The 19,849-nt window shown below is 41.6% G+C and overlaps 1 protein-coding gene across 1 annotated transcript; it reads left to right on the plus strand.

Moving 5' to 3' along the window:
* The first annotated feature begins 9,000 nt into the window (after positions 1-9,000).
* des.1.L (desmin, gene 1 L homeolog) lies at positions 9,001-17,898 on the plus strand. The gene is given in 9 exon segments (NM_001093564.1): positions 9,001-9,582; positions 13,839-13,899; positions 14,026-14,121; positions 14,287-14,448; positions 14,579-14,704; positions 14,838-15,058; positions 15,446-15,489; positions 15,579-15,661; positions 16,855-17,898. Coding segments are annotated over 9 exon segments (1,377 nt in total). The 5' UTR covers positions 9,001-9,040; the 3' UTR covers positions 16,897-17,898.
* Positions 17,899-19,849: the final 1,951 nt, after the last annotated feature.

The following is a 19,849-nucleotide window of genomic DNA, read 5'->3' on the forward strand; positions in this document are numbered from 1 at the left end:
TTGTAGTGCCATGAGTACATTGCCATAGTCAATTTTTCATTTTAGCAGGGGGAAGGCAGGGAGAAGGCAGTTCGGGGAGATTGTCGCTCAGAAGAAGAGGTGAATCCCCGAATCAGCCTGTGTGCCCCTACCCTAAAGGTGAACCACCCCTTCAAAGGACAAGGAAACTCACTGGGGATTCTAATCTGGTAAGGAGCATTTAGAGATATACAGTACAGTGTATGAGACAATGAGCTATGTAAAGCAGTGGAGGGAATGGTCTATCATCCTAGCAAGATTCAGATGCAGATAAGACTTCAGCTGTTGGTCCATCTTCTATGGTGAGGAATGTGAGCTTAAAGGAATTGTTCAGGGCAGTGGCGTAACTAGTTGTTACTGGGCCCCATAGCAAATTCAATTTAGGACCCTAAAATATTTATAAGTTGGCCTATTTTACCAATATATATTAAAATTGCTAATTAATTAGGATCTCACTGGGCCCCCTACACTCCTGGGCCCCCCAGCAACCTCATGGTCTACTTCCTCTATAGTTACGCCCCTGGTTCAGGGTAAAAATAAAAACTGGGTAAATAGATAGGCTGTGCAAAATAAAACCTGTTTCTAATATAGTTAGTTAGCCAAAAATGTAATGTATAAAGGCTGGAGTGACTGGATGTCTAACATAATAGCCAGAACACTACTTCCTGCTTTGCAGCTCTCTTGGTTTCCACTGAAACAGCCTATCTACAGTATTTACCCAGTTTTTATTTGTACACTGAACTGTTCCTTTAACAGGCACAGCCAGTGCCCTTTTGGGGCTCCAGTCTTTCTGCAGAGGAAGCTACAGATGTCCTACCCTACTTAGGACATCAAACTGCCGTAACAGCAGTAGGTGAGGTAAAGGTCCAGGCCAAGGGTCAGGCCAGGCAGCAAATGCCTAAATTTATATTAAAGAGGAAGGACAAAAAGGGGTCAGTGCAGGCAGCAAGATGTGAGGTCCAGAAAAAGGTCAAAGCAGGAGTACTGGGAAGGATTTGAATCCAAGCAGTCTATTAGTCGGCCAGAAGAGGCTTGGGGAAGTGGTGCAGTAAAACAGATTTCAGGTTGGGCATGAGGGGAGGTAAGCACATCCAGACTATACCAGAAGTGACTTGGCACCATGCATGACTATCATGGTGTTTGTTCAGAAGGATGCACATATGCACTGGCTGGTTCAGTAGCTCACACACAGGAGCACACATGTATGAGTTTGAGCACTGATTCACAATCAACTGAGTGCCTCATCGGTGCCTTATTTTCTATGGATTATAGCTGAGCGTCACTGTATGCTCCACCTAGTGGCAGACTACAGAATCTATTCTTTAGAAGATATGGGTTGGGTTGCGTTTGCCCCACAATCTTCATTTGTAAGCACACTAAAGACACACATAAGATTTAGAACCACTATGTTGGGGTGCTGCTGCCACTCCCACCACTCTAGCAGCTTGCTATTGGAGTATGCTTGAACTTGCAGTTTAGTAACAACCAATTTAATAATCTAGCTATAAGGCTATTTAAAGAGACCCCACTAATAGAAAGTATTGCTGCCTGAACCGTGCATTAGAACATTCCCGACGCCTCTTTCTGTTTGTTTGTTTGTTTAAGGTTGCTGGGCTCACTATCATGACTCTCTGGGATCTCTGCCAACATGGTACAAGCACGGGGTGGGGGCAAGTAGAGGGGGGGGCATATGAGCTCAATGTCTGTATTTGGAGAGACCACATAGAAAATGAACTGGAAAAAAGCAACACGTGAGGGAATAAAAGGTGGATCGAACAGGGGAAAGCACTAGAAGAGACAAATTTTCAGTTATATACAGGAAATTCAGCTCCTAAAGGTTCTCAACGTGCCTCATGCCTATGCTGTCATAGTTTTATGGTCTCTCTCTATACATGATATTAACAGCTTAGGGGTTGTTCCTGCTGAATTGTGCTCAGTATAGAGAAATAGTAATATTAGCATAGTTAGCAGGGTATGCTTGAAAAACAAAAGGCTTAAGGTGGTCATACATGGCAACCTCTCCAAATAAGCAGATTCCCCCCCATATGCCAAACTTGAGTGGGTGATATTGGGCTGATCTGGTGCTGCCAACAATGAGATCACAATGCCAGGAATACAGGTGGTTGGAGCAATGACAGCAACAATGAACTGATGGGGACCTTGATCCGATGGGATTTTTAAACCTGCCAGGCCAACATCTGGCTGATTTTCAGCCAGATATCAGTTGGGGATGCCCATTGAAGTGCTCCATATGCTGGGCAATTTCTCAGTCCACGGGCCAGTCTGACCCTGTCTGCAGCTTTTATCAGCCTGTGTATGGCCACTTTTATCAATAATGCAGTTGGTTGTGGAACAAACCCAAGGCAGCAAGTTGACTACAATACTCTTTATTGGGAGGTAGAGTTACACAACATGTTTCGGGCGGAGCCCTTTGTCAAGTGTGACACTTGACAAAGGGCTCCGCCCGAAACATGTTGTTTAACTCTACCTCCCAATAAAGAGTATTGCAGTCAACTTGCTGCCTTGGGTTTGTTCCACAACCAACTGCATTATTGATACATTGATTTGGGATATCGAACACAGGATAACCCGTGGAATTAAACGAACAAAGACTTTTGGTGAGCCGCACCCATTCCTTTATTTGAAATATGGCCACTTTTAGGCCAGGCTCAAACTGTGAGCTAAGCCACGACCACCATCAAAAACCTTTTCTTGGGTCGAGGAGTGTACCATAAGAAAACAATGATACATTCACCTCTTAATATAAGGTTTAGTGCATCTTACAGAAGGGGTTATTAGTAGGTAGAAGGTTCTAGAAGACTATCTAAGTTCCCTGGCGTGCTATAATGATGACCTATAATGTATATTCTGTTCCCTGTAAATCTATTTCCTCTCCCCCATAACTCAGACACAAGCTTCCCAGCATTAAATTCCTGCCCATGTAAAGCCATATTATCCTCCCCACTGGCTGTGACCCCCCCATCTCCAGGCATGAAGGGGATTTACAGGAGTGTATATACCAGCGCTGCTTGGATCTGCTTTATATTTATTATAGCTGTTCTCTTCTGACACATACAGTACGTAAGACATAAGAAGAATTTATCTAAACTACATCTGCAAGGAAAGCTGTATTAGCATTGCTCCATATGTATATCTCGGCCAGAACCAGATCAGATGGGACCCTAAAGCTAGCCATTGAAAAAATGGATCTTTGCCCATTGTACCCAGTTTCACCACTGGTCGACGTCGTACAAATTGTGCTGTTCAAAACAGACCGGGGTGACTCTTTGCATTTTGCCCCCGAGGCTGCAGGTGTATAGCCACTCCCCTTTGCCCATACCTGCCTCTCATGTGCAGGGAGTAGAACTAATGGCATAGAAAGCCCAACATACATACATTGCCCAAGCAGCACCTCTGATACCAGAAACCTATGTACAGTACTCCAACTGAGAAAGCACTATACCTGTCCTAATTAGACACAATTTTCAAACATACCCAATGGATATCTGACCATGGATTGGCTGGCCATCCTTTTGGCTCCATTCACAGGCCAATAAGATGCTGATTTGGTGGCTTAACATGACTTTCTTGGACCCCAACTGCAAAATATATTCTTCTTATGTCTTACGTACTGTATGTGTGTGTGTGTGGGGGGGGGGGCATCCATTGCCTGGTTGGGCAGTACAGGTGTAGGCAGGTGGGGGTGTTAAGGCATAGTTCCTTTCTGACAATCCCTCTCTCTCTATCACCCACACAGTCCCACATTCTACCATAGTGGGAACCACTACAGCAAAACCATTCAGTGTGTGGTGACTTTATTTTCCTACAGGGTTCTGGTGCCCTGCCAGCATAGATAGGATTTAGCAGCGCATTTATAGAGAAAGTAAGTAGGGCTAGCTTTTCACTGCCAGTTGATCTGTAATCTGTGAATCACTGGCAGTTCTTGGAGTACCCTGCATCTCCCATAGCCGTCACCCATCCATCATGTGGGCATGTCACACGCACTGGGAAGTCACAGGGCTATGAGTAAATTCATAGACCGTTTGAGAAAGACGTAGTTAAGAACTGGTTTAAGAAAAATTTGCCCACCACTGGTTGTCACAATTTCACCAGCATATATGGATGAGTCATTCTTTCAAAGAGAAGTATGGAAGAACTAGTATGGAATACAATATCTAGTAGTGAGCAACTGGACTGTACTTAGTGACCTGAATGAATTAAAACCTTCATAATCAGTATGGAAGCTCCATTCTTATCAGGTAATAGGGTTGTTCAAGCTATATTACTGTATAATTTGCTGGACTAACCCTCCCTTAATTGTTTTATATGCTATTTGTTGTTAAAAAGTAAAAAACAAATAACTTGAATAAAAAACCAGACAAAATCCAAAAAAAAGGGTTGTTCACCTTTCAATTATCTTTTAGTATGATGCAGAGAGTGATATTCTGAGACAATTATCAACTGGTTTTAATTTTTTTATTATTTGTGGTTTTTGAGTTATTTGGCTTTTTATTCAGCAGCTCTCCAGTTTGCAAATTCAGTAATCTGGTTGCTAGGGTCCTAATTACTTTAGCAACCATGCATTGATTTGAATAAGAAATTGGAATATGAACAGGAGAGGGCCTGAATAGAAAGATGAATAATAACTAGTAGCAATAACAATATACCAATATACAGTGACCCTCATTTGAAAGCTGGGAAGAGCCAGAAGAAGAAGGCAAGTAATTCAAAAACTATAAAAAAAGAAAAAATGAAGGCCAATGAAAAGGTTGCTTAAAATTAACCATTCTATAACATACTAAAAGTTAATTCATATAATATATGAATTTAATTGAATTTTATATAAATATGCAGAAAGATGAACCTCCTGTCCTCCTGTAAATAATTACATTTGGTGCATTGGGCAGACAATGAGGGTATGATCAGCATTCACCTATATCAGTATTTAATTGTAAAGTGTTTTCCCCACCAAAACTGTGGTCATCAACCAATTGTCTGAAAGGTTATTCCCTTTCATCTTGTGTCTGATATGACATCTCTGACCCCTACAGAAAGACAGGCCCAGGGCAGCCTGTAGCCATAAAGCAAGCCATGTGTCATGCCAGGTTATTTTTTGTCCTGGTGCCAGTAAATCATGGCAAGGTAAAGCTGACATCTCATGCCAACTGCTCTCCTCTTCATTATAACCCCTTTTCTACTATGTTTATCTCTGTCTCTTCTCCCCCTCCTCCAGGCATGTTCTCTCCCTCAGCAGCTGACTTCTGTCTCACTAATTAAATAACCCCCTTAACTATAAAATAAGCATATTATTCTCCTTTATTTACATGCCAGCGACACAGCTGCATAGTTAGGAGTTGAGAAAAGACAACTGTCCATAAAGTTCAACACTGTTACCAACTGTTACCTCTCTCTATTTAAAATTTAATATAAATAAAAATTATATATACACAGTATATCCCTGGATATTGGCCTATCCAGGAAGACAACTCAAAGCAATAAGGTCTTTCAATTCCAAATGACATCTGTGGGGGCTAATGGATATATTTGGACGCTGCTCTCATTCAAGGCCTGTTAATACAAATGTAGGGATAGTATAGGGATATTCTATTTTTTTCAGCCTAATGACTGGACAAAATGGTGGGAAGGCCGTACTGAAATAAATGCAGTGAGTCATTCAGCCCAGGACTTCAGTGATACTGGCTGGAGTAAGAGGGCTTAATATACCTAGCAATGATTCAGCATGTGCAGAGCCACCATTAGAAATCCTAAATTTGCCCATCCCCCTCATGAACACAAGGGAGTAGTACCAACATTTTTGGCCATGCACCCCTCCTATGTGGTAGAGTAAAGATCAGCAGGCAGATAGGTAGGTTTTGCTAGTACAAAAGGTTGAACTTGATGGATGTGGGGTTTTTTAACCACAGTTACTATGATACAAACTCACACATCGTTTGTCTGAAAAGCAGAGGTGTAACTATAGCAGAAAGCATACCCTGCAACTGCTGGGGAACCAGTTACTATAAATGCCCTCTTATATGTAAAATGTTGTGTTCCCAAAGATTAGGGGCCCAATGATCTTGCTGAGAGACCCAATAACTAGTCATTCCATTTCTGAACAGTTCACGTAGGAGACACTCATATTATTTAGTAAAAAGACAGATACCCTTATAGAAAGAAGTTGTTATTCTATAATAAGAAGTTTCTATAAATAGTTCCATTGATTAATTAATGTGCTAATAGGTCAGTCAGCTCACTGGGGGGTCAGTGGACTCTGCCCTAAATTTAAATTCTACACACCTGTCTGCCCCTGTCACACTGTTCTGCCTTCTCATTGATACATTAGTTACATAAGTAACATAACAACGTTTTTGTTTTACATACATTTTTATGTTTAAAGTAATTACATAAAAAAATTTGGCAGTTGCCCCTCGCCCCACCTTGATGGCAGCCCTGATCATTTGTGTCACAGGATCAGTAACATGGGCATTATGTGGCCCCATATCCAATAGAGCACTTTGGGGATGTTCTCCTCACACCTTCCATTTTAATATGACTGGGACAGGCCCGGACTGGCAATCTGTGGGTTCTGGCAAATGCCATAGAAAGTCAGTATTCAGTGGGCTGGTGGGGGCTGTTTGGGCCTCTTTGTGGGCTGATTGGGCCTCTGTGTACCTGAAATGCCAGAGCCTATTTTAATTCTCAGTACGGACCTGGACTGGGATGTGATCATAGTGGCTTCCTGACTTTTTCCCTGCCCGCTGCCAAGAGGGGGACTTATTAATGTATATGCTGATGGGTATTTCAAATTGCGTTGTGCATTCCGTGTTGCTGCATTTATGACATTCACTCATGTCTGTGGTCTGTGCCCATACTAGGAGTGGACACAAATGCTGAACACACTCTGAAAAAGAGATTCAGACCAAGATCATCTGTGGTCAGCACTGGAGCCTGTTCCACGGGGAGCAGTTCCACAGGGCAGAATGAGAACAATTAACACTTGGGGGCACATTTACTTAGGGTCGAATATCAAGGGTTAATTAACCCTCGATATTCGACTGTCGAAGTTAAATCCTTCAACTTTGAATATCGAAGTTGAAGGATTTACCGCAATTCGTTCAATCAAACGATCAAAGGAAAAATCGTTCGAACGATTTAATCCATAGAATCAAACAATTCGAAGGATTTTAATCCATCGATCGAACGAAATTCCTTTGATCAAAAAAAGCTTAGAAAGCCTATGGGGACCTTCCCCATAGGCCAACATTGAGGTTCGGTATGAAGTAGGAGGTCGAAGTTTTTTTTTAAAGAGACAGTACTTCGACTATCGAATGGTCGAATAGTCAAACAATTTTGAGTTGAATTCGTAGTCGAAGTAGCCAATTCGATGGTCGAAGTAGCCAAAAAAACACATCGCAATTCAAAGTTTTTTGCATTCAAATCCTTCACATGAGCTAAGTAAATGTGCCCCTTGTTGTGTTGTGCATTGAAATGCATAAATGGAAAATGCAAACACTCACTCCATAAGTATGGTCATTTTGGAAGTCAGAGTGTACTATTAAGGACCCCATCCTATGTTTCTGCAAAGGGCACTTGGGAGCAGAAGAAATTTGGTTAATCTCAACAAAAGGCTTGCTATGAAGTGGCTGGGGTGTAACTTTGTGGCAAGGAAGCCCTCTGACTGCATAGAATTAAGTGCTCCATGCTCACTTTATAACAGGCCCAGACTGGCAAACCATGGATTGTGGCAAATGCCAGAGGTGCTGCTGTAAGATGCCATAGACATTCACTGTTTATAGGGTTTGTGGGGGTCTATTTAGGCCTCTTTGTAACTAAAATGCCAGGGCCTATTTTGAATTCCAGTCCAGACCTGCTCTCCAAGAACTTTCAGACAACCCAACAATACATTAAACACTCCACCTACTCCAAAATATGAAGATATTGAGTCATAGTTTGTCGTTTCCATACCTCCCAACTGTCCTTTTTTTAGAAGGACAGTCTCTATTTTGACAGCTCAACCTGCAGTCCCTCGTTTGTACTGGAAAGTCCCATTTTTTTCTGCACTGTACAGCCAGAAAAATAAACAAAGTTTCTAACTTAAATGGCTTTTGGCCCAAAACAGCCACAGCAGAATATAAGATAATTTTGTAACAATATCTACATAAGCAAATAAGTAATTGTAACAATATAAGATAACAGGTCCCTTGGGGAAAGTTAGACTCACAGCTTAAAGGGCAATTCACCTTCATTAGAGAAACTGTAATACTGTAATTTACTATTGGTACTACTTGTGGCTTCTAAATCTTTTAGCTTTTTATTCAGCAGCTCTCCAATTTGCAGTTTCAGCAATCGAGTTGCTAGGGTCCAAATTAGCCTAGCAACCATGGACTGATTTGTATAAGAGACTGGAATATAAATAGGAGAGGGCATGACTAGAAAGAGGAGTAATAAAAAGTAGCAATAGCAATAAATATGTAGCTATACAGAGCATTTGAAAGCTGAGAAGAATCCAAAGAAAATGGCAAATAAACTAAAAAACTATATAAAATAAATAATGAAGACAAACTGAAAAGTTGCTCAGAATTGGGCATTCGATAACATACTAAAAGTTACTTTAAAGGTGAACCACCTCTTTAAGCATAACTTTAAAATCATTGACAACGTGTATTAGAATAAGTTGCTTAAAATTGGAGTTTCATTCATTGTTTGTTTGTACCCCCACACTAATTTTATTGTATCTCCAAACTATCTTTCAGTCTTCTGCCTCCCACCCCCTCCTCCCCTGTCTCTGAGACACATAGCAGCTGTTGAGACAATTGGGATCTATACTGAGACTGTGCTGTGAGGGGTAAGGCAGGGCTGGAAGTCATTCAAATAGGTGGGCCAAAAAGAGGGGGGGAGTGATGGGATATTCCATCAGACATATAAATAGCAGAGGCGAAGGCTCTTGGTCCTGTCATTTTTACCACAAACTTCTTGCCTCTTCATCCCACCTGAGCCAACACCCAGGCTCCCAGCAGCAACCATGAGCCAGTCCTACTCAAGCAGCCAGAGGGTTTCCTCCTACCGCCGCACTTTTGGAGGGGGATCCCCATCATTCAGCACCAGGTCCTCCTTTGGGTCTAAGGGAGCCTCCGCTAATTCAATGTCTTCTAGAGTATACCAAGTTTCCCGATCTGCAGCTGCCCCAAGCCTCTCCAGTTTTAGGGCAACAAGGGTCGCCCCAGTGAGAAGCAGCTATGGAGCAGATGTTTTGGACTTCAGTCTTGCAGATGCAATGAACCAGGAGTTCTTGCATACCCGAACCAATGAAAAGGTGGAGCTGCAGGAGCTGAACGACAGGTTTGTAAACTATATTGAGAAGGTTCGGTACCTTGAGCAACAGAACCAGATCCTTGTGACTGAAGTCAACAAACTAAAGGGAAAGGAGCCAACCAGGGTGAACGAGCTGTATGAGGAAGAGATGAGGGAGCTGCGCCGTCAAGTGGACCTTGTGACCAATCAGAGGGCACGAGTGGAGGTAGAAAGGGACAACCTGGTAGACGACCTACACAGACTTAAACAAAGGTAAGACAAATAACACAGAATGTAAAACACAAGCAATGAAAGGGAGCAAGTGGAGGCACAAGAAACTGCTTTATGGGTTTAGATGGGTGTGGGTTCAAATGAAAAGTAACTGAGTGTGTTGAGGGACAGGGAAGTTAAACCCACCATTGATCATTTAATCATTTCCAATTTTCACCTCTCCCAAATCCTCAAAGTTGTATTATTGTGCATTTTTGTTTGGAACCCGGGTCCCTAATAGACTTGAATTAACTACTAGGCATATCACACTGAGTTTTACTTTTTATTACTCTTATTCTATTGCTCACAATTTATCTCAATATCCTGTTTGAGAGAAAGGGGAAAAAAACATTCTGCTCCCCCTCCACAATTCCCTGAATTCTCCATATAAGGGACTAACTCGAAGGAATGTGACAAACAGTTCAATGTCATTAACCCGGCAGTGCATGGGATCCTCTGTATAACTTTGTGCTTTCTATAAATGCAGTGGGGAGTTACATGGGAGTCATTAATCATCCAGTCTACACTGTTGGGCATAACTGTGACCACTGCCCTGCCTACTGAAGTGGGCTCTGAGTGGAAGTTTGCAGCACCGATCTAAGGAATTGTTGAAACAATGGACTCAACAGTTCTTAATTCATTGTTTTACATTTTAAGATCAGGCCAACTGTGTCGAATAGGGAATTCCAAAATTTTTATGTGGACCTCAGCCTGCCCAAGGAATCCATAATGATATAAAATAAAGAGGTTTATAAAACCCTTGTGCAGACCTGGAGGTCACAAAAAACCCTTAAAGGGCCACGTCTAACCTGAAGCCTTATACTCAGACGATCCCACTTTAACTATAGCCTTGTTCCAATATAAGATTTTTGGGATAAATTATTGGTGCCAGGCACAGATTCTATACTAGACAGCACAGCACCCTTCTGCTAGTTGCATCTCAGGAGAATGGCACTGACTGTGTTCTCCTGTGCAAGGGAGGCCTGTACTTAAGAACAGAGGCTCCACCAGGTCCGGACTGAGAATTAAAATAGGCCCTGGCATTTCAGGTACACAGAGGCCCAGACACCCACACAGAGGCCCAAACAGCCCCCAACAGCCCACTAAATAGTGACTTTCTATGGGACCTTATAGCAGCCCCTCTGGCATTTGCCAGAACCCACAGATTGCCATTCTGGGCCTGGGCTCCACTACAATTTGCATCCATGGTTGCTCCTTAATGAATGGAATACTACTAAGGGGGAGTGCGTGTGGAGGTGGGACAAAAATTGCCCCACCTCCTTGCCATTCGCTGTCAGATGCAAAGATTAGTGCTTGGCAGCAAGAGGTTCCAAAACAGGGGAGAAAATAACCCCGCAACATTAAGCACACCCTATCATTTCCCCAAACTTTGCAAATAGCCATGATCAGTCAGTTAAACAAAGACAAATGAAAGCAAAATTCGGATTCTTTTATTATTTAGTTGTATAAAACAGCCAGTATGAATCAATGAGTCACAAACAGCCGGAAATCATAATACTATGCCTTATATGAAATATACTTTCAAAGAGCAACATTTGTAAGCATGTAACTTATAAAATAGTTTATGTAAAGCTAACATAATAAGTAGACTGAAAAGATAACATACTAGCCGTTTAAGTTTACTTCCTGCAAAGATTATAGGCTTATTGTGCAGAACTTAGCTGATATCACCCTCTGTGTACAGTTCCATGTGACTTTTAGCTACCCCCCGTGGGTACACACAGAGCACCATGACCTGACTGTAGCCCACCCTGTGTGCAATACCCTGTGTGGCTTTTAGGTCATGCTCTGTGCATTGCTCTGGACAGGTTTGCAAGCATCCCATATACCCATCAGTCCCTAAAATACTACAAAGCTTTGAATAAAGTTTATCCAGGCATGCCTCGTTATGGCCCTTGGTACCTGGTGCAATTCCAAGTGTTTTCGAGTCAGATAATGGCTACAATTTTCTATTATATACATTTGTGCCCAATCCAGCCTTCCAAAGTGTAGCACAAACCCCACTGTATAATTTAAAACAGACCCCTCCATACACTATACACACAGCGTGCCAGACCCCTGTATAGAGGGTACAGAGATCAAACAGCTGTCTCTCAAGCATAACAATCAGTGTTGCTGCTGAAATGTCAGTAATGACAGCTGTGCATTCCTGCTTAAGTACAGACTATTTTTATCAGACTGCACAGCCTGTTACTTTGCAGGACTTTACTATTCACTTCTACATCTCAAGGGCACACAGCATGGACAAGTGTCCACATTCTTTATCCTCATACTGGAGCTAAAATATATATTGGGAGCAATCATTTTGTATCATTTTCAGTGATTTTCATGTGACAATGGAAACTGAAGGGATCTATAGAGTATGAATAAAAAACAATACAGATTAGGACTAGGTGAGTGAGAGAATGGAGGGGCTAATGAACAATAAATCAGACTGGGATTGAGCATTAGATAGGAAGGGGTTTATGATGAATAACATGTTATACTTGAATTGTGTTATTAGACGTTAGGGGTTAAATAGGAATAAAACAGGATATTAGACACGGAGTAAATGTGAGAAGGTAAAAAGTTAATTAGGAATAAGGCTGACTAGAATTGTGAGAGGGAAGGGGTTAATGAAGAAAAAGACTGCCTTCTATTGTGAGAAGAGATTAATGATGTACATAACTGTCTGGGATTGTGAGGTGGAAGTGGTTAATGAGAAGAAAACTGCTAATAAGAAACAATGCTTATTTTTATTGTGGGTAGGAAGATGTTAAAAAGAAACCTAACTAACTGTGTTTGTGAGTTGTTGAATCAAAAGGCAAAAGAGAAACAATTGGAGAAGGACAGGGTTAATGAGGAATACATCTAGATGGGAATGCAATGGAAGGGGTTGATAAGGAATACAACTGGGATATTAAGGGTAGGGGCACACTGGGCGATTCGGGAAGATAAGTAGGTGACAAGAGACAAGGTTAATGATTTGCTGACAGGGATTCTGGGAAACAGAAGCAAAGGAGTTTATTATGATTAAGACTAATTTAGGCTGAGAGGATGTAAGGATAGAAGGGGTTAAGAAAGAATAAGACTGAAAATATTATAGTAGTACATTTAGGGAAAGGGTTAATAAGGAATAAGACAGGAATTGTGGGGAAGTTAGAATGTAAAGGGTTAATAAGTAATGAGACTGACTGTGACTCTGGGAAAGTTACTGATCACAGGCAGTTTCTGCTCATGCCTTGGGAGTGAAGGATCAGCCTCAGACAGAAGTGACAGCTGATTTAAACAGAAGGGACCCATCCCAATTCCTCTGTGTGGGGGCCCCAGCCAAGCAGTGACTGAACAGTTCCTCCCTGATAGGAAGATATAAAACAGAAGACCCTGGAAAGTGAAAGCCCCTCCTTTCTTTGCTCCCTATATGGAGAGCCAGGGAATGCTTCTCATGGATGAGCTCATCTTCATTCCTAGAGGGAGATAGTGCTATTTCCATAATAGGAGAGCGCCAGGTTGTCCTGTCATTTCTCTTTTTCACCCCCCCCACCCCAATGCTGCACTTATCGTATATCTCTTAATATCAGTCCTTACACTAATGTAATGTATCAGTAATGTGTACAGCTCAGAGCTTAGCAGACCTGTGACCCTCAGGAGACTCATTTACAAGTCAGTTAGTAGGAATCAGCAGGTAGCTACATATACAGTATTTAGAGTTGCAGCACTTACCTGCTGGGATGTTTGGGAGGCGTGCCATTCAGCGAGTTCCTAGGCAGTGGACACACAGGGTAAACAGGTAAACAAATATCAAGAGGAAGTCCAAAGAAAGTCCAGATACCACACACCCGATGTTAATGATGACACTGGGCTGGCCTGGCTCATTGGGAGCACTGTTCTGTCACTACAATATGGGCTCTGAAAAAAATTGTGTGTGATAGGGACATTAGATTATAAGCGCCAGTAACCAGGGTGAATGATGCATACTCTTTAAAATTCTACGGAATAGGCCAGCACTAAATAAATAAAGGCTAGATTGTTGGCAACACTGTTGTGGTTGTACTGCATTCATAACATTTCAATGATTGAAGCCCAGTCATGCACATCATAGTACATTTGCTTGTGTAACTTTATATAAATATAATTTCTGATCATAATGATTATGTTGCTAGGTTTATATGGATAATATATATGACATAGATCTGAGTTATCTCATCCAATAGGGTTTTCAGCTGTTTATGAAAATATATTTCCCTTTCGTTCCTCAGATTGCAGGAGGAGATACAGTTGAAGGAAGATGCAGAGAACAATCTCGCTGCTTTCAGATCGGTAAGATCTTCACTGTGATCTATGTCCCTATCTATGTCCCTGTGAGCAGTGCCAATATATACTGATCCTCATGTTCTTTGTGGATTTTCCAGTTTATTGTCTTTTTTGCCCCTTCTTCCCTCTCAGGATGTTGATGCAGCCACTCTGGCCCGTATAGACCTAGAGAGACGCATCGAGTCTTTGCAGGAGGAAATTGCATTCCTGAAAAAGATTCACGAGGAGGTAAGTCAGTGTTAGACCAGTGTCACCAATGGGTCATCATTTCTAAAGGTTAGACTCACACCAAATGTTCTTTATGTTTGATAGCCCTGGGTGTGTTTAATTTAGGAGTGGGTGTTCTGATGACATGTTCTGAGTGGCCAGCATGAAACACTTGTGTCTCTACAGGAAATCCGGGAACTGCAGGCACAGTTACAAGAGCAACAGGTGCAAGTGGAGATAGATGTTTCCAAACCAGACCTGACAGCAGCACTCAGAGATATCCGGGCTCAGTATGAGACCATCGCCGCCAAGAATGTTTCTGAAGCTGAGGAGTGGTACAAGTCCAAGGTAGATTGGCACTCTGCCAATAGGCAAAAGTGACCCTTGCTTGAGAGTCGACTTAGCCTACCTGAGCCTTTATTAACATCCACCCATGAATGTGACTGCACGTTAATAACATTTAAATTCTCAACTGCAGGTCAGTGACCTCAACCAGGCAGCACAGAAGAACAACGATGCCCTGCGCCAGTCCAAGCAAGAAATGATGGAGTACCGCCACCAAATTCAGTCCTACACCTGCGAGATTGATGCACTTAAGGGAACAGTAAGTGGTAGCTGTATTTATTTTTTAATTATCACCAGTATGTTTGTTAACGTAGACACAAATATGGATTTGTGAGCTGCATTGTCTCCTCATTGTTTGGCCCTCAATATGATTTTGTTTTTTCTGCTTGCAGAATGACTCCCTGTTGCGACAGATGAGGGACCAAGAGGAAAGGTTTTCTGGGGAAGCTGCTGGGTACCAGGACAACATTGGACGTTTAGAGGAAGAGATCCGTAATATGAAGGATGAAATGGCAAGGCATCTCCGCGAGTATCAGGATCTCCTGAACGTCAAGATGGCACTGGATGTGGAAATTGCCACATACCGTAAACTGCTAGAGGGCGAGGAGAGCAGGTAAGAGAGGACACCCGGGGCCCCTGGAAATGCAGGAATGTTGCTTTCAGCTATTGAATGGATACTATTACTTGCAACATTTGGAGGAGTTCAGCTGTGACATCCCCGATAAATGTCTAGCAATCCTTACATAACATAATATTGTACATTTTGCTCTAGGCGAGGTCAGTGATCTGTAACAAACCTAAAGGGATGGGGATCAACTGACACTCAAGGTTGTTGGAATAACTGGTGATGATTCTTTATGGTTTGTTGACTTCTGATGATCCAGGGTGCAGCAAATTGGCTTCTCTAAATATGTGATAGCATATCACAGATCTCACAGATCTTGAAAGCAAGAAAGATATTTTTCTTAAATTCCTAAGAGATATCTGTGTTTTTCCACAGGATCACTCTTCCCATCCAAACCTATTCTGCACTCAGTTTCAGAGGTGAGTCCATTAATCCTGCTCACACATTAGCAATGCAAATAAATCAACTGATGTCCAGTGGAATTACCGTCTCTTCTTCTCTTTGACAGAAACCAGCCCGGAACAGAGGTCTTCAGAAGTTCACACAAAGAAAACAGTCATGATCAAAACAATTGAGACCCGGGATGGTGAGGTAAGTCTTGACCTGAAGGTGCACTTCAATGGCAGACTGTATGCCTTAACTATGTGTAACACACCCTGTCAATCGATATCATCTTGTCTCTGGTTAGTCTAGTGCCATCTTGCTATAGCACTACCAACTTCATGTTGCAGTACTGCTGATGTATTTCCCCAAAAAGGTTGCAATCTAATGGGAGATTATGTGATTTCACCAAAGAGTATATAGGTACACAACCCACAGAACTCAAATAAACTAAGCACAACCAATCTCTTAGTGCTCAGGTGGCACAGCTATGGGACATTCATTTAATAGGTCGTGCCTATAACAGGTTATTTAGCCAAAATGCCTCTCTGCCCCTCCAACCTTGCACACAATAGAAAAGAAACAAGGTTAGACTTTTGGTATGGTGTTTTGAAGAAGAATTTCAATTAACTTCAATTAAGTGTCCAGTTGAGAGTATTATTTAATAACTTGACCTTAAAGCTTTAAGTAGGGACAGCCATGTGCTGGCTTGTGGCACCTAAAAAAAATAAGCCCCCCTAACTAGACAGGCAAAAGACTATGCTACATTGTCCCCTCTGAATTTGTGCTGAGCTTTTTATTTGGAACATTGGCCATGTTACTCATCTGCAGCTCAGTTACATTTTCTCATGCAGCTTTTTATAGTGTTTGCTGAACTCTGCAGCTTTCTTTAGCGGATTCCCAAACACATATTCATACACATGCAGGTCAGAATCACACATACACGCACCATTCACAGAGGGAGGGAGAAAAGAGCAAGGCAGCTGCTGTAAAAATGTTTCTAAAAGTAAAGAGCAGCTGCTTCCCGGAGCCAGTGAGATATGGATGGACTTGGCACGTGCAGTTTTAGAGCAGTCTCTGCAGTAAGATGTCCATAAGGAATCTCACCTTGCAACAACCATTTTACTTTATTTAAGTATAGTAAATACAAGTCAATCCAATATGAAAATGGGTTTCTCATCAGTTAATAACGTTTGTTATAAGGGTTTGTTTGCTTACCCAAGTGCAGTGAGCAGTGGAGCCTACGCTCCGTGTGCCCTTGCGATTAGGGTGATGTCACAAGTGGCATTTTTGCATGCTACCTGACCATCATCACTTTCCATTCATTTAAATAGGAAAACACTAAACAAACAGCAAGCTACTGGTGGGTCTGCCATTCTTGACTAAATCCATTCTCTTTACAGGTTGTGAGTGAGGCTTCCCAGCAGCACCAGGAGATTATGTAAACTGCCATCATGTCTCCCTAACCGTGGGCATGCAACAGGAGAACACGCACAGTGCACAGCCTGCTGGACAAATGGCATCTCATGCTGTACCTTTACCACATTACCTTTCACCTATCACTCGCCCCTGAGCTTCCCTTCTGTCTAAGGACCCCTGTACCAGAGCTCATATAGGAGCTGCTCAGTATTGTGAGCTCTCCTGCTTAGAGGTATCCATGTTGGAGATGTCTCAGAAGTAATACAGAGAAACCAGTAATAAAGTCACAGTGACCCATGCAAAGCCTTGCAGTCCCCATTAATTTGCTTAGATATGAAAATGAAAAGTGCAATATAAGATCTTATAGTATGAAATGTGCAGTTACACTGTATCCTTCCCTGCAACACATACATTGCCCAGGTAATATAGCAAATCCTTCATTAATATATTAGAGGGTTTTCTGAAGCTTATGGAAGTTAGCGCTGATAATTTCAGGAACAGCGGCACAAGACAAAAAAATAAGTGGAAAGGCAGGTCAAAAATAAACATGATAAGAGGAATAATGCTAATAAATAGAAAACAAACAAGGATGGTTCTAATGTGAGACAAATGGTTTGGTTATGTATCTGAAGCTCGGGATCATGCATAGAACTTTGTTTTGTCTTTTATTGGATATTATTGGAAGAAAGGTAGATATATTATAACTTATAAGGGGTAGGAACTAAGGCTATGGATCATTAACCTTGCAAGAGTCTACCAGCACAATACCATTAAATGCATAGCCTTGTGGGGGATACAGCAGTGTATATGATATATCAGAATTTCTATTTTTAATATCTAAGTCAGAAGTCCGGTTCCACCTGGAATCCATAAACTGTCTATTAAATGATTCGCTCTAGGGGCTTTTTTTTATTTTCACAAACATTTATAGTGAATAGGTAGGACTCTATACACACACAAAGACACAAAGTAATTGAAAGGAAGGATAAGTAGAAAATGTTTACGTTAATAAACCTGTTAAGATACGAGCTGGCCTCACTGCTTCTTTTTTATGTACAAAACGGTAACTTCTGGATATAACAACGAGCATTGTGTTCATACCCAAAAAGGTCTAGAAAAAGGAGATCTTGAAAAATGACATTTTCATTGCCTAATGAAAGGAATTGTAATTACTATTGAAAGCAGTGTATGTCTGTCCTTTCCCATTCCTTACTCAGTTGGAAATCAGCTCTCCTCCAGCCAGGACTCCAATTAGCACAATGCCTTGTACAAATTATGCAAGGGATTGTAGTAATTGGAGTCTTGGTTGGAGGAGAGCTGGCTATGGATAGGGTAAACTTTCAGAGGAGAGGATCAGGTAAAGGAGGGATTTATAGGGTGCTTCAACTATACCGGCAAATACATTGCCAGTGAATTCATACATAGGCCCCTGTGAGAACTTTGGTGGTGGTAGCTGCAGGGTTCATCTGCATTCATAGGTGCTCTGCACTCAGTTTGTAACAGGAATGCAAATATTTGGAAGTGCAAGGATGCATGTACCTATAAACAATAAGCTTTTGTTTTTGCACAACAACTACTGCAAACTTGGCAGAAATAGCCCCTACATACCTCATAACATTTGAAAAAGGAAAAGAGGGCCAAAACCAAACTTTTTGACCATGCCCATTTTATGGCCACACCCCCTAATTAACATGTACATTTAACAAAATTTGGCAGGTTATGAAAGTTTAAACACAGTACTGGGAGTTTTATGTAATGTTTTCTGTGTTATGGCAGTTTTGCTAATGAAAATGAATTGCCCTTTAAGCTGCTAGACTCAGTTCTCCCAAGAGAATTGCTTATCTTCAATAGTTACAATTATTTATTTGCTTATCTTAAATGTTTACAAATGTATCTAAGTGCAGTTGCTGGGCTCTCTGCCAAAACGCATCTTATTTTAATTAAGTTTCAGAAACGTTATATATTTTTCTCGAGTCAGTGCAGGGAACATGTCAGTAAGAAACCTGGGACTGCAGGCTGAGCTGTCAAAATTGGGACTGTCCCGCAGAAAACGGTATGATACTGTTTCTATAATCTGGCAAACCGAGTACACAAAGGACAGATAGAAAAAACGACTCGGCAAAGGACAGATATTGCTGTCAATAGCAATGATATTTACACATTACTTTAAACCCAGTGAGCATAAGGAATGAATGTATATTGTGAAGTTGCTTAGAATTACATTTTCATTAGGCAAAATACCGTTTTTGGCTGGAGTTCTCCTTAAATGCTGTATAGATTGATAATTTTCAAGTAAATGTTTCTCTGTTCTGCTTATCTCAAATGTTTTGATTTGAAGGTGACAGCAGGATGATGTTATTCTACAGTATTTCCGGTGGGGGATGACATCACTGCATGGCAAATGTTTTCCAATAATCAGCAATAAACAATTTCCAGAAGAGGCTGTAAAAGTCTAAACAAGGGGCTGCCCTATATGGTGTATGTCAGAGGGGTTGGGTGGGTTAGTATTTGTTTTGGAGATACCCAGAATTAAATTTCTCTCTGTAAATAAGCTGTGTATGTCTGGACTCTGATTCCATGGCTGTGCCACATTTACAGCTTAGCCCCCTGGGCTGCTAAAGAAACGATTCCAGGAAAGGGAGAAGCGCCGTCGGCTCATAAAAACTATGCAGTCCCAGTGTAACCATAAGAATCCTCCTGAGACTGGTACCTATGGCCCTTTAAATATGTATGCACAACCTGCCCAGTAACAAATGCTTTGATTTATTTGCCTAAGCAAATACCCTCTGGCTGTCATTCTACCACCTACGTGACCTTTATTCCTACACGGATCGGGTAGCAGCTTCTGCAATAACACAGCACTCTGTGCCAGGCTTCCAGACTAGCTCAATCTACATTTAGTAGAGAAAAGATGCCCAGGGAGAAAACAGGGTGCAGGTTGCTTTAAAGGATAACAAAGCTATACAGTATGATGTCCTC

Source organism: Xenopus laevis, chromosome 9_10L (assembly GCF_017654675.1).
Source record: "Xenopus laevis strain J_2021 chromosome 9_10L, Xenopus_laevis_v10.1, whole genome shotgun sequence".
Lineage (NCBI taxonomy): Eukaryota > Metazoa > Chordata > Amphibia > Anura > Pipidae > Xenopus > Xenopus laevis.